This window comes from Scomber japonicus, chromosome 14 (genome assembly GCF_027409825.1).
Source record: "Scomber japonicus isolate fScoJap1 chromosome 14, fScoJap1.pri, whole genome shotgun sequence".
Lineage (NCBI taxonomy): Eukaryota > Metazoa > Chordata > Actinopteri > Scombriformes > Scombridae > Scomber > Scomber japonicus.
This window is the reverse complement of record NC_070591.1, coordinates 23,925,792-23,939,971: the sequence shown is the minus strand read 5'-3', so window position 1 is coordinate 23,939,971 and position 14,180 is coordinate 23,925,792. Positions and strand designations below refer to the sequence as shown.

Below are 14,180 nucleotides of genomic sequence, written 5' to 3'. Positions count from 1 at the left end.
TCCCCTCTCTCTTGTGCATGTGTAATCCGCCCTCCTCCCAGGTCTCGGTGGTGATGGAGGTTACATGGCTCAGGTGACAGGTCCTATAATCTTTGGCAGCACCTGGAGGTTGCTTGGCATCCTTTTGATCACATTCTTCATATATATCATAAATTCATTATAATTTTGTCATCCTATTAGTCCATGCTGTATTTCTGTAATTTGTGTTCTATTGATTGCACATCTGCCTGTCCTGTGAAAGGGATACCTCCTCAGTTGCTCTTCCTGATCTTTCTTCCATTTTTTCCATTAGTTTGAGATAGTTTTTCCTTATTGTGTGTGTGTTCTAATTCTTACTGTTAAATGTTTATTTTATGTAAAGCACATTGAGTTGCCATTGCGTATGAAATGCGTTATATAAATAAAACTGCCTTGCCTTGCCTTATTCAAATTATTCGGAGTCAAAGGACAGAACATGTTGACTCGCTATAGATTGTAAAGCCCCCTTAGGCAAATTAGTGATATTGGGCTGTACAAATAAAATTGATTTGACTTGAGTATTGGCTCTCCACCTCCTATTATCTGAACTACATATATATCCTGTTGCCTCCATGTCCCCATGTAGTACTATGCAAACAACAGATTATACCCTGGCAGTTTCATTATAAGCCCACAAACTTTGAAACCAGAGAAACTAGTAACTCCAGTGCTGAAATAACACTTGGTTTGCTAGCCTATGTGTCAGAGTGCAGCTCTTTGATTTGGCACAATTCTGAAGCAAGCAGGTGTCCAGTGCAGAGTCTTTAAATTATTGTGCTTTCTTTCTTATCCTAATCAACACACTTGCAGCTGAGTGTTAAAGTAATTGTAACTGAGCTAAATCTTTTTTTTTTCCTTGTGGAGACCAGAAAGTAGAGCATTACAGCAGTCGATCCAAAAAAAGGTAATAAAAGTGCACATTACTGTCTTTGTGTCACGCTCTGGCATGTTCTCAAGATGATGAAATGCATTCTTAATTATGTTTGTAATGTGAGGTTCAAAAGTAAGATGTGAATCACTGATAACTCCAAGGTTTTTCACTTGTCAACAAGACTTCACATTTTGTCCAGGTTGAGCTGTAGAAATATCTTTGCCATCCATAACTTGATATCTAAAATATAATTTAGAAGGACATCTATTGGCACTGAGTCATGAAGTTGTGCAGTGTAAAGCTGTGCATGATCCATTTGACTCTCACACACACTATAACATAAGTGCAGCAGTAGATGGCGCTGTTACATACTTTCTGGATTGCTCATAAGGTTTGCAGGCGGTCACAGCCCCAAATACTTTAAGTCCTGCCCAAAATATTCCTAAGTATACAATTCCATCCCCAGTATTATCGGTCAGATAACATGACCAGATGACCCAGCTGGATCATTTACTTGGGCAATGAACTTAATAAATTTACTTGACTGCTTGCGTGACAGCAATTCATGAGAACTGGCAGAGCATGGCCAGTTACTGAGCAGCATCCCTGGAGCTGTCAGTGATTCGGTATCAAGTAGTGGAGGAACACTTAATAATGGCAGACATATACTGACACAAGCTGGAGGCCAGCTGGTCTGATGCAAGGCCAGTGGTTGTAACCACTAAGTAAGCCCAACACCAACTTATTTCAGTGTAAGACTGTGGTCATGGAGGGAAGTTCTTAGGTATAAATTTATGTTTGATATGAAGAAAACTTTATCTTGTGATGACTACCTCCAGGCTGATGCTGTCAGTAAATATAAATGTGGGAAACCTGCCTGGGTTGGAGAACAAAACAGCCTTCATCTGAGGTTAATATGGGCATGACAGACCTAATCCTATTGTAACCTAAGTCCAGGTGATTGGGCCAAGGAAAAATGTGGACAACTCTAGTTGAGCTTGATTTTTTTTGCAGTGCTGCTCCCATTACGTTAGGCCTAACCCATACAGTGAAGTTTACTGTAACCCATTAAACAGCCTTGTTTAACACGTCTAGACTGTAAATATGACACATCATGCTATTTGATTTTGCTTTCTAATATTAAAAGCATTAAATTACAAAGAGCTGGGTTTAGAGTGATCAACTTGGTCCCAAATGTTCAGGCTGAAGTGAAAGGAGAGCCTTGTAAAAGGATTATGGCACTGAGGAGCTGTATTACAGCTGCCATGGATCTGCCTGTATCACTGCCCAGGTCTGGTCCACTTAGGAGGGGTTTTGATTGATTCATTGTGTGTAGGCATTCCATCCCCATGCCAGCTGCATGTGATGCACAATGGTGAGATTGTGCCTGGGGCTGCCAAAACGACAGCTGCCCGTGGCTGCCCCTTGGAGCACTGATAGGTGATTACAGACCACAGCCGGACGCACTCTGAAAAGTAGGTTACGGGGAATTATAAGAACAGTAGATTTTAAAATCCTAATTGATTAAAATTGTAATCTAATCTTAGAAAATCTAAGGGCTGTTTATTCATCAGATATAACATAGTCAGTTAACTGAAGATCCAATTTTCTTGAGTATATTTCTCTATCTTGCCCTCATAGAAACATCCAAAGAATCTTAAACGAATCCTGACAGCTTGAACTGTAGATCCCAAAAGCTGTCTATGCAGCAGTCCTTTCTCAAACTCTATTGATATTACACAATTGCAGCTAGATGATGTTATTATCTGGAAATAGTCCCAAGAATTTCTGGAAATCGCTTGGATAAGTGTAATGAACACATGTCTGGGACACAGAATGTTATTTGGGGTAATTGTTTTGTTTTTGAACAAGTACATGCAAACCTCATATTGTATAATGATATGGGAAATAATGAGGCATACATGCACCATCCTGTAGTCCTACAGTTACTTCAGAAATATTTTTCAGGTTTACCAAAAGAGAAAAGTAAAGCTGACTTGTTTCTTTAAAATAAAACACAGACATGAAACTATTTTTTTTTTAGCTGCTGACAATCTTACAAAAAATATTTTTTCTAGTGTCTCAGCACTCCTTATAGAGGTGATAAATATATTTGGAAGTGGTAGCTGAACAAACTAAGTTTGTCATAAAGAGAAGAGAGTCTAGCCTTGCCCAGTGAGATTCTTTGTTGCACCCAGTCTGTCCTGCCAGCCAGTTTTAAAAGTCAGGCCTGACATCCCACCTGTCAGCATTTGCACATATTGCGTCACCCATCTGACCCTGCTGAGCCACTCTTTGACACATTTGCTTAGTGGTGTGTTTTGCAAACTTTATAGCCAACACATGTGGTGTCTGTCTGTTGTTATGCCTGATACAGAGAACAGGAGTTGTCCAACTGCAGCATAGCTCTGCAAGTCAACAACAACTGCTAAAACCAACTGTTGTTCGGTATTCTTGGGCAGGCCCAGTGATGGAAGAGCTTTGCAATGCGTTGTGGCAGAGAAAAATACAGCCTCTGCTTAGAAATGGCTCATTTGGTTAACCTTTTTTTACCCATGGCACATAAAAATCCTAAGTGTGTTGTTATTATGAACAGTAAAACCAACTTCGTGCAAAATAAACCAATAAATGAAAGGAAAGAAATGTTTGTGGATGCTGACATGAAAAACAAGTACTGTAGTAGTTTAGTATAATTTCTCTTTTATCATCAATTACTGTATGGAACTTGCCAGAAATATCTTTTATCAGGTTATGGACTATAATGGACCTACTCCTGAGGTTCTTCATTAGTTTCCACTGCCATAGTCTTTCCATTGCGTAAACCCAAAGAAAGGTAAGGCAGGCTTGCTGTAAAGCACAGTCATGGCACTGTTGTGGGCATTGCCCTAAAAATGGTAATCCACCTTTCCCAAGTCTTTATGTCATAGTAATACAAAAAGTGAATCACCAGCTGAAGTCAGTGCATTAATATAGCGTGCAGAGATATTCCCTGAATGTTTAATGTACTGATTTGACTTCCACTATAGCTGGATTAGGTCAACAGCATTAAGCAGTCCAGAATGATGTCATAGACCATGATCTAACTCTGTGGCCAGATGATTGAATCATACATTTTCCTTTAATTCGGGGGTTATTAAATGAACAGAGCTCCTCTCTGTGAGTTTCTTAAGATGAAGATTGGTATGTGCCTTAGGTCATTTTCTCACTCATGGCTCATTTGAATTACTCTGAATTAGGAGTAAAATTTGTATTGTAACATTTTATTTGCTAGGCTATGTTTCCAATTACCAATTAACCAACAAGCCATGTCATGTGGTCATGAAGGGAGGCACATTATTGGATTAGGTTTAAAATCCTCAACAGATGAGTGATTTATTTGAGTATTATCATTTCCACTTTGGTCATAAAAATATGCAAACTTGCTTAGGCAGAAGTTATAAAGGGTGAGAGGAGGTTAATCCCTTGTCACATATCTATATTTGACCTCTGACCTGGGTGAAAACTCTCTTTTCAAGATCAATGATGATTAAAATAAAATGGTTAAATTGTAATATGATCACATTTTCTGTCTGACCAATTCTGCCTGCAATGCTGTATGTCAACTAAGATGTCATTACAATTCTTGTCTTCACAAAACCTGTTGTCACATCCCCAGTTACTCTTCTCTCTCTCTCTCTCTCTCTCTCTCTCTCTCTGTGTGTGTGTGTGTGTGTGTGTGTGTGTGTGTGTGTGTGTGTGTGTGTGTGTGCGTGAGATTGTGTATGAAGACAGGTGTGCTGGAGTCAGAGCACAGCCCTTCCAGCTGCAACCTGTTCCATAATCAAGACCTCTACTTATACTCAGCCCTGCCAGATTCACATTGCCAGATCATAGCATCTTCCCAGTCAGTCTATAACTGCCTCCTGTCTGCTTCAGTCCTGTCTGCTGTGGCTCTAGTCCCTGTCTCCTCTTCCATGTCTCATCAGCCCTTCTTCCCTGCCCTGGACATGGAAGTGGCTTTCTGCAGGTGGGAAGTCACTTCTAACCTTGTTCCTCCAAGGTCTACTATTGAAGCCTCAGCCTCCTGTGTTCCTGGAGTCTCCTAGCCCCACCTAGAGCAGCCAAGCAGTTCTTCAGATAGCTCTAATCGTATGTCTTGCGTAGACAGCCTCTGGTTTGGGGGTATCTAGATTGCAAGCCATCACCCTGTCTTTCAGTCTGCTAGCTTTGGGCCTGCTACCCTGGCAGCTAGCTTTAGCACTGTTAGTCACTTGCCTATCCTCAAGTTTGCTAGCCTCCAGTCTGCCTCCATAAGCCCCCTGCCTGATCCTGCCCCTAAAGACCTCCAGCTGTATGTTTTTCTCGGGGTCTCGCCTGTCATTTTCCTGGGACATCCACAATTAGGAGCCCCCAGAAGAAAGAGTGATTCTCCAAGCCATGGGCTTTCAACACCTACCCGGTACCACTACTGAGGAACAGCCTGTTCCCAAACTGTCGGCCACCCTTGCTGATATTCAGCCGGATCCCAAGCCATTGGTCACAACTACCAATGCCCTGCCAGATCTTCAGAAGTCAGCTCCTGCCAAAATGCAGTGCCGCATACGTCGTTGACCTCTGGAGCGCCCTTCCGGTTTCCCTCCCAAGCAACTCTGCCTGTCTTTCCTTTCTTCCAGACATGGTTTCCAACCCATGTCCTTGGGGTCTTTGCTCTGACCCTGTTCTGGCCTCAGGCTGTTTGTTTAAGTTCCCCTTCCCTCTGCAACTCCAGTGTCCAAATCATCAATCACCTTGGTTCTGCTCCCTGTTCCTCTTTCTGTATTTTGTCCCTCATCTCATCAGCCCTGCTTCCCTTGTTCTACTCTGCCTCTCCTCCCCAAAAACATATTCTACTTCAGAACAGTTTGCCCCAGGTTACCTCCGCTGCTGGTTCCCAGCTCAGCAGTGTCTGGTCTGCTCTCTTCAATTGCTGTGCCCCACATAACAGATTTTCAGTTTCGTTTAGTAACAAACCGGAAAACAAAGTTTTGTTTGTTCAATGTAACTGCAGTTCTGTGGCTCTTTCTGGTCTTGTAAAGAGCACTTAAATTAGACAGACCAGGCAGCAGTTGTTTCGTGTATGTGGTGTGTTTGTGTAGCACACTCACTTTCCGAAAATATTCCGGACTTAAGGAAAGGAAATGCTTTTGGTTGCAATTCAACTGCACAAAGGAGGGCAGGTGTGAAAGTGCACGCCTCAGTAGTCACTTTGAGGAAACGGTTGTTGCTCTCTCCATGCCGTCCTGCTTTTTTGCATCACTGATTTGATTTGATTTTTGTGTGTGTGTGTGTTTCTTTTTCCTTTTAAAAGGTCCAATTTTTGTTTGTATCGGTATGTAAAATTGGCCTGTGTGTCTGTTAACCTCAATGTACAATGGAATCTAATTACCATTCCTCAGGGTCCCTCAGATTGACTGCAACAGGAGAAACAGCTGGTAGCAAGAATAGTTTTCATCTAAACTACTCTAATTATGTGGCACACTCTCTATTTTTTTGCCCTAAGACAGCCCTACCTCACCCCTCCCACCCTCAACACAGTTGGGACAGTTGTTCTGTAGATTGCACAGCACCTGTTTTAACCCAATTGTTATCCCCCACCCTGAAGTCACTTGCACCTGCTCCTATCATCCCTATATGATGCTAAAATAAGATGAAGTTTGATGCTGTGTTTCAAGCCACCTATTACTGTCTGTTTGCTTTGTCATATGCTATCAACAATTTGACCTATTAAACTATTCACTATTCACAATTCTGACATTTGCATTAGATTATGCCAAAAAAGGAAGCAGTCTGGAGTGTTCTGTTGGTGGTAAATAGACATTTCTGAACATGAATACCCAGCAATGGGAACAATCTCTGCTTTGTCACTGGTAGGTCTGTAGTGAGGTAAAGGTCAAAGGAAGTAAAATGTCCATGAGTAATTTACGAAAACCAAAAAGTGAGTCACTAAGTTCTTTTGATGGTACCACAAACGTTCATATTCACAAATAGTGACTGAACTTTCCAAAAGTATATATTGTCCGCTTAAATTTAGCTGCTTCCTCTTTTCTTTTTTAAATGTGTTGCTGCTTTAGAGACCCTAAAAATAACTGAGTTCAATTCTATTTGGCACATTAGTAAAAGTACACCACCATATTTACTGTTTGTTTCAATGTTAGCTGAATTTTAGCATCAACAACCCATGCATTGCTCATACTGGTTTCAGCGATGAGATCATCCATTCCACTAACAGGAGGTGACATGGATGAGGCAAACAATAAAGCAGGACTTTCAGGTAGGTCCAGCTTGTTATGTAAAGCCCTCGAGGCCACCTCATATGTCAAAGCAGAAAAAAAAATCTGTTCGGCTGTCCTATATTAAATCCAGACTCTTTGAGGTGAAGTGTAATAATGTCTTCATAGTGAGATAAAATGAGTGTTGACCCCACTGTTTTTTGAAGGAGGTTTAAGAACATCTGTGAAAGTTTTTCTGCATTGTCTGTGTATTTATTGGTATTTTCTTATTTACCTGCAGTTACAAAATGACAGAGAAGAATGACCTCAACCAAAACATTAAACTAATCTGTAACGAAATAGCGGTGCTCAAAAATGACTCAAGATGTACTTTGGCTTGCCTATATTTTTCCACTTGCCTGAAGCATTCAGACGAAACAGTTTTCATTTTCTTCTGCTGTTCCTCTTGTGAGGTTTTGAAGTACATCATGATTACAGACCCGATCCATCAAGTGTCTGGATGTGTAAATGTTTAAATGTAAATATGTGGGTTCGCCACTTTCTTGATTCTATGTTTCTGCCTTGAAAATGTTTAACAATCCTCTCCACTTGGCAACACTTGGTGATACAGATGTCAAGCACACAGGCAAGCAAATACTCTAGGCAGACTCATGATTAAAGTTCCTGTATGTGATTAATAAATCACACTGCCAGGTCAACAGAGCTTCCAAATAAAGGCTTGAAGGCACCCAACCTGCTGCTGGAATGACATCAGAGGTCAAATGTTAAGCTTCCCTCTCAAGGTGATTGATACTTTTGGAGAGGGCAAAAATAAGGTACAGCTTTTTTCTGTTATTCAACCTTTGATATAGGAAAATTGCTTCCTGCTGCCAGAGCACGGTTTCCATGTGAACCTATGATGTCACATGATGGCCTGATCTCATCCCACCATTCAGTCTGACCGCCACCTGAGGGTGGCTTCAAATTGCACTTGGGCTAGTAGCACACGCAAGTAAAAGTAAATGCCTGTGTGATACAGTAAGTCCCTGCTTGAAAGGAATGAAAAGGGGATTTGGCATCAAATCACATTTAAATAACTATGAATCAATGAAATAAAAACTAAATGTATTCTTTGAATTCTAACCCCTGTTCTAGCACAGCCAAGAAAAACATATTAGTCCCCAGTGAGCCTAATACTTCATCAGCCTCCAGTGCAGAAGTAGGAACACAAACTGTGAAATGGATACTTTTGATTATCTATAAATTTCTTTGCTGACCTGTTCATTGACTTATCGTACAAGTGTGAATGTTGACTTTGAATGATCAACTTTTAAAAAAAATCTTTTGATCTTACACACTTATGAGTTTTTCCTAAATCCCAATGTTTTAAAATGTCCCTGACTGATGTATTTCTCTGGTGTCATGGCCAATTGGTATAGCAGGACGAGAAACCCATTTAGGAAGCTTGAGTCCAAACAAAGACTCCCTTTGTCTTAAAGCCAAGTCTGACTCCTGCCCTTAGTTTAACATATTTTCTGATACAAAGATATAATATAGACACTGTTTCTACTCACCTGTTGCCAAAGCTACAAATAGAACAGAATAAATATTACAGGTTGTGGCTGCATTAAGGAAGCAGCGGGAGGAGGTCAGACATCATGGCACTATTTTAGTCTTTTTTTTCTTTTGCATTTTGCCATTTTATTTGACAGTCAGAAGAGAAAGGCGGGAAATAGCAGGAGTCGAACAGGTAGGAGTCGAACTGTGCACATTGTGGTTGTGTGATATGCACCTTAACCATTAAACCCCCATCATGGCATTATTGATGATGGATTGGCATACTTACATTTAAAGGAACAGTTTGACGATTTCAGAATATGCTAATTTGATTACCTACGGAGAGCCAGATGCGAAGATTGATATAACGGCCAGCAGCTGTAGCTTAGTTTAGCAAGAAGACTGGCATAAAAACAGACAAACCAGAACCTCTTCACTAATTAACACATTATACCTCATATGTTTGATTCCTACAAATTGCTTTTCCTCACAGTGATGACACAATTCCAAGAATTCACTGCAATCAGCCAAGAAATAGTTCCACAATGTGTCATTTTTACACTTTGGTTTTGGTATGAATTAAACAAGAACATATTTTGTGACTTTTGAACATAGTCTATCTAGCTGTTTCATCTTGTTTCCTGACTTTGTGCTAAGTTAAGCTAACCAAACCAGCTGCTGGCTGAATTGTCACATTTACTGTACAGACATGGGAGAGGTTTTAATCTTGTTATTTAACTCTCATCAAGAAAGCAAATAAGGGTGTTTTCCCAAAATGCTATTACTGGCAGGCCATATTTAAGAAGAAGAGATATATTTAAAACATCCAAATGAGAACAAAGCCGTTCCAGTAAAATAAAGCAAATATATGCGTCATGGTGTATATTTGTCTCTGCTTGCCTCCTCCTGCCATGTGACTAACCTGGCACTCTAAACAATGACTAAGATGGCATTTTATTGCATGTGATGTCATCCAACAGTCGAGTGTGATAAGAGTGAACATGTTCAGAAGGATGGAGTATCACAGGTGTGTGTGTGAACGTAAGCTATGAAGCATGCAGTCTCATTAGGTCAAATAGCCTCAGGTGAGCTTCAATACTGAGAGACACAATTATTTCTGTATTAAATCAATGATGAAAGGATTTGGGTTTTAGCTGACAAGTTTCTAGGCTGAAACTTTTCTGTTTTTAAGAGGATTTGATTGAAGTTATGTCATAAATTATGTTGCAACTTATTCTACGTTCCGGCCAAAGAGATTTGGGGGTGGGCAAAACCCATGTGAACATCATGCAGTAAAAGATGAATCGTGGCTTTCATAATGTGTTTATATTAAAGTGCAGCTGTCATGTTGTTCTGTTCAAGCACAAATCATTTCATTGTTAATATCGTGTCTTTGCCTCTGTGGCTGAAGTACAAAAGCCCATAGGCGACCCATCTGAAAGAGGCTAGGTCATTGTCAAGATGTGGGCTCAGACATGTGAGCTCAGAACAAAGGAATTTGGAGTTATTTAGATGGACAGATAAGCATTAGAACAAATGTATGACTTCACAATTTCAATGGCTCTGTGCCCCGCTGCCTTGTAGTTTTGTGTTTCATCGTCACTCACAAGTTTAACAGGGAAAACAACCTCCTCTTTAGTCTATGTTGTTCTTTCTACTTAAAGTAAAAAGTAGCTGTGCTGGTGTTGCTTTAATACTTTGCCAAAGACTTAATGTTTGGGCTATTTATGCTCCATCTGTTCTGCTTGTAAAAACTGAAAAATAGGATTTTGGGCCATGGGACAAATGATTACATTTTGTTGGTAATCAAGACCTACATTTCCACTAATAAACAGTGTTTTAGCTGTAACTACAGAACAAACAAACAGAGACTTCACTTTAATGAGCTGAGAGGTAAGTTTGAATGAAACTTCAATTGATCAATGGTGTTTTTTTGTAAATGTTAAGCTGATGAAGGGTTAGTCCAATGTTGACTGGGACAATCAGGCCTGACATTAGATTATGAACATATGAAGTCAATAGTTTTATTTTCTAGTCCTTTCATTTCAACCAACTGCAAAACTTCAAATCTTTTCTTTTCTGATCATGATCCAGAACAAAAACCTTAATCTTATCTGTGCTGAAACTTGACCAGCAGGCCGATCATGCCTTTGTGATGACATACACCAAGTGGAAAAGTACAGACCCCCTCTAGCTCCCATGCATATTCTCTCCTCCGCCGCAGCTATCACTCTGCTTTCATGCGGGCAGTCTTGGTGACATCACCACTTGAACAAGTCGTCCAAGTTGTACTTACTAACTCTAATAAAATGGAGTATATCTAACGAGGGTTTACCAACCAGGCCTGTGGTGAGAAAGCATCAGGTTTTTATTATCATCTTGGGAGGCAATGATATCAGCCATCAGGCCAGAAGCAGCCTGCCTTTAAAATCCTTTCCACAAAGATGCCAATAAAGGAAGATGGCACAAATAAAGAACTTTCAGACCAAAGCTGAGGTTTAAGTTATTTGTAACGGATGTGGGCAGCACAGTCGTACAAGATGTGAATGAAAACTGTGGGGAAGGAGGAGGAGGGACTTCCAGGGTAAACAACATAAGGAAGGTGTTACAGTAGCCTAATCTGACTGGGTTGGCAAAGGTGGGACACCTGGTTCAAATCTAACCTGACAGTGACTCTGTGAGCAAACAACTTTCCATCCTTTATAAATGTTTACAGGTTAAAACGGGCTATTCACACAAGGCTTTCAGTTCTAAGCCTGCAGGAGGAAATGTATCAATTTCGCTTAAATTCAAGTTTACAAGTTTAATTGAGGAGATTGATAAAAGATTTTTTATTGTTGCAAATCTTCCATGATTGTATACAATGTTTCTTTGTTCACAATGTTTGTGGAAACTTGGAGGATGACTGAGAGGATTGATACCACTCTCGTGTCGTGCTTTAAGTTAATGAGCTGGACCCAGTAGGCAATTTGCTTAGCTAAGCTTTACAGTATTTCCAAATTTAAAAATGACCAGTGCCTCTTAGTCTCATACAACAACATACATTTTTAAATTAGAAAGCTTTAGAAGTGCTGGTTGAACTTTGGAAAGAGCTGGTAGCTGTTCCCCAGTCTTTACACTAACATAATTGTGTTCTGGTGCTAGCTCAATACTTGGTGCACAAACATGAGTGGCATCATAAAAAGCATCTTGTTTCCATAATGCCAAAGTGTTCATTAACCTCTGATGAGTTTTAAGCCCTTTGTAGCTTAAATAAATCATTGCTAACTCGTGTATGATGTTTCTAATAACAATATGAAAGCATTCCTCCAAAATAAGATGCTTCATGGACATTATATTGAAATGAAAGTTTTGCAAAGAGGCCGAAAACTGAAACTGTTCAGCTAGTAAAAGAGATAGACTACAAAATACTATACAAAATTCTTCTTGTTTTTGTCATTTATAGGAAAGATAAACCAATATTCTCTATTCATTGTGGACACAAATGACAGTCTTATGATTTTTATCTTGTCTGAGTTTTTTGAAAGTTCTGTAAATCAGTTTGGTGTAAATGTCATGCAGTCAAGGTTAGAGATGATACTTTAAATCTGTTATGGATAATTTATTACCTGCTTCAAGTTGTATAATAAACTAAGCTGCGGAATGGAAATCCTTAGTAACAGCTCTGTTACATGTGGACTTGTTTGCCTTTATGCAACATGACTTGCAAAAAGACATGTGTGTATATTTTCCTTCCCAACAAATAATTGTGCTAAATTAAAAAGAATCAACCACTTTTCCAAATGTTCCGACTGAACATAACCAACATTTCAGCATATGGTGTCACAGTCACGCAGTGTGCCGACCGCACGCATAAATCGCACACTTTTAGAGCTACTCACCCTGCAATATGAGGAAATGACATTTTAAAGTTAGCCAAACCCCTTGAACTCCACCCATCCAGCCTTCTGTGAACACCACCCAGCCTATGCAGAATTTATCTCTGATTTCAAGCTGGAACATATTAAAACTCTTCCTTAGATGACTTCATCATGAAACCAGAGCACTTTTAAAAGCATCATTAACCATGTCGACTCCAGGGCTACCTCTGTCATATGGTGCCCCGCTGAGTGACTGTTGCCCCTCTGCTTTTTGTTACAATACATTAACACTGTAGCACATAAATGAATACATCTCTTTAATGTTTCTATCTCTAAATGTAAGGTAATTCCACTCCACTTCATTGTATCAAATAGTTTTGTTGTGAGAGGCTGAACTGCCCCTGAGAGCCATTAGACCAGGTGCTGAGGTCAAGTCAGAGGGCAGAAGAATGAAGAGTGAGAGTTCCTTTTTTGGCAAAGCTTTCACCCGTGGAGGCAGATTCTCCCATCTCCTCCCTGCAAATATTTTCACTGCTGTCTGCCCTCCTCAGTAATCCCCGCTCCCTTGACATACACATGCCACCCCTGCCATTCCAATCAGTCACCCCAACATGTGCTCCGTTGAACCCTAGCCACCATCAAGGAGTGGTAGGGGTCATCATCTGCTTGACTGTTATTTGCCCCCCACACTTGTCATGCCAGCAGTTCTTAGGTTTAAGGAGAAGGGGCGACTGGGCTGCTCTGTTCGATTCAGCTGTAACCTGTGTGACAACTGCTCCTGGCTGATGGGGAAAGGGGAGGCTCTGAGCTGCAGACAACACTCTCATTCCTGGACAGACGGAGCTCACGTGAGCATCTGAAGCTAATTCTCTCCACACATTTCAGCAGACCACTTTGGATTTAAAAGAAAAAAACCTGCTCCCTTCAGAAGACTTTTTTTTGTTGTTATTTCTTGCCGGGACAGAGCAGAACACCTCAGGGCTAAATTTGTTCCTGTGCAGGGGTAGGTAGAGGCTTTTGTGGGTGTGAGTGTGTTTCAGCTGGGGATATTACCTCATAGAGGATAAGCTGTGATTGAAGAGGTCTGACAGAGGTCTCTCCCGCTGACTCCATTACTCCTCGCCTCTTATCTGAGCAGATTTTCTGTTCGGGTTCAGAGGGGAAGTTTTGACAGCCAGGCTTTACAGCCCCCTCTCCGCTCTGTTGCTTTCTGACAGAGAGAAAGGGAGAGCGAGCGAGAGTGAGAGAGAGAGAGAGTGGAGAGGTGGTGACTTCATCCCCTCTCTTAACCAACCCTCTGCTTTCTCCCTCCTTTTTCGAGCTTTCTTTTTTTTTCAAGAGTTTTTTTGCGTAGCAGCCAGGCAGCATGCCAGCAGTTTTCATCTTGCTGCGGTCCCTGGTTATCAGGCTCCTCAGTAGCAGACTGGCAAGCTCAGTGGCACAGTTCCTCAGAAGAAGCCTCTCTACAGGCGCTGCCCACCTTGGCACAGCGCTGCGCCACGTCTGGGACCGTGTTCGATCCCAGGAGTCCAAGGAAGCCATCCTGGGCTGTGTGATGTGCATTCTCAATATGCACAAGAAGGTGGAGAACTGAGCTCTCCCGACACGTTCAGTTAAACTCTTCACTCGCCTGTTGAACAGAGACCG

The 14,180-nt window shown here is 41.0% G+C and overlaps 1 protein-coding gene across 1 annotated transcript; it reads left to right on the top strand.

The window, feature by feature from the left end:
- The first annotated feature begins 13,899 nt into the window (after positions 1-13,899).
- On the top strand, positions 13,900-14,175 carry LOC128372877 (protein myomixer-like). The gene has a single exon (XM_053333074.1). It carries the CDS (start codon positions 13,900-13,902, stop codon positions 14,125-14,127), a length of 228 nt encoding a protein of 75 aa, XP_053189049.1. The 3' UTR covers positions 14,128-14,175.
- Positions 14,176-14,180: the final 5 nt, after the last annotated feature.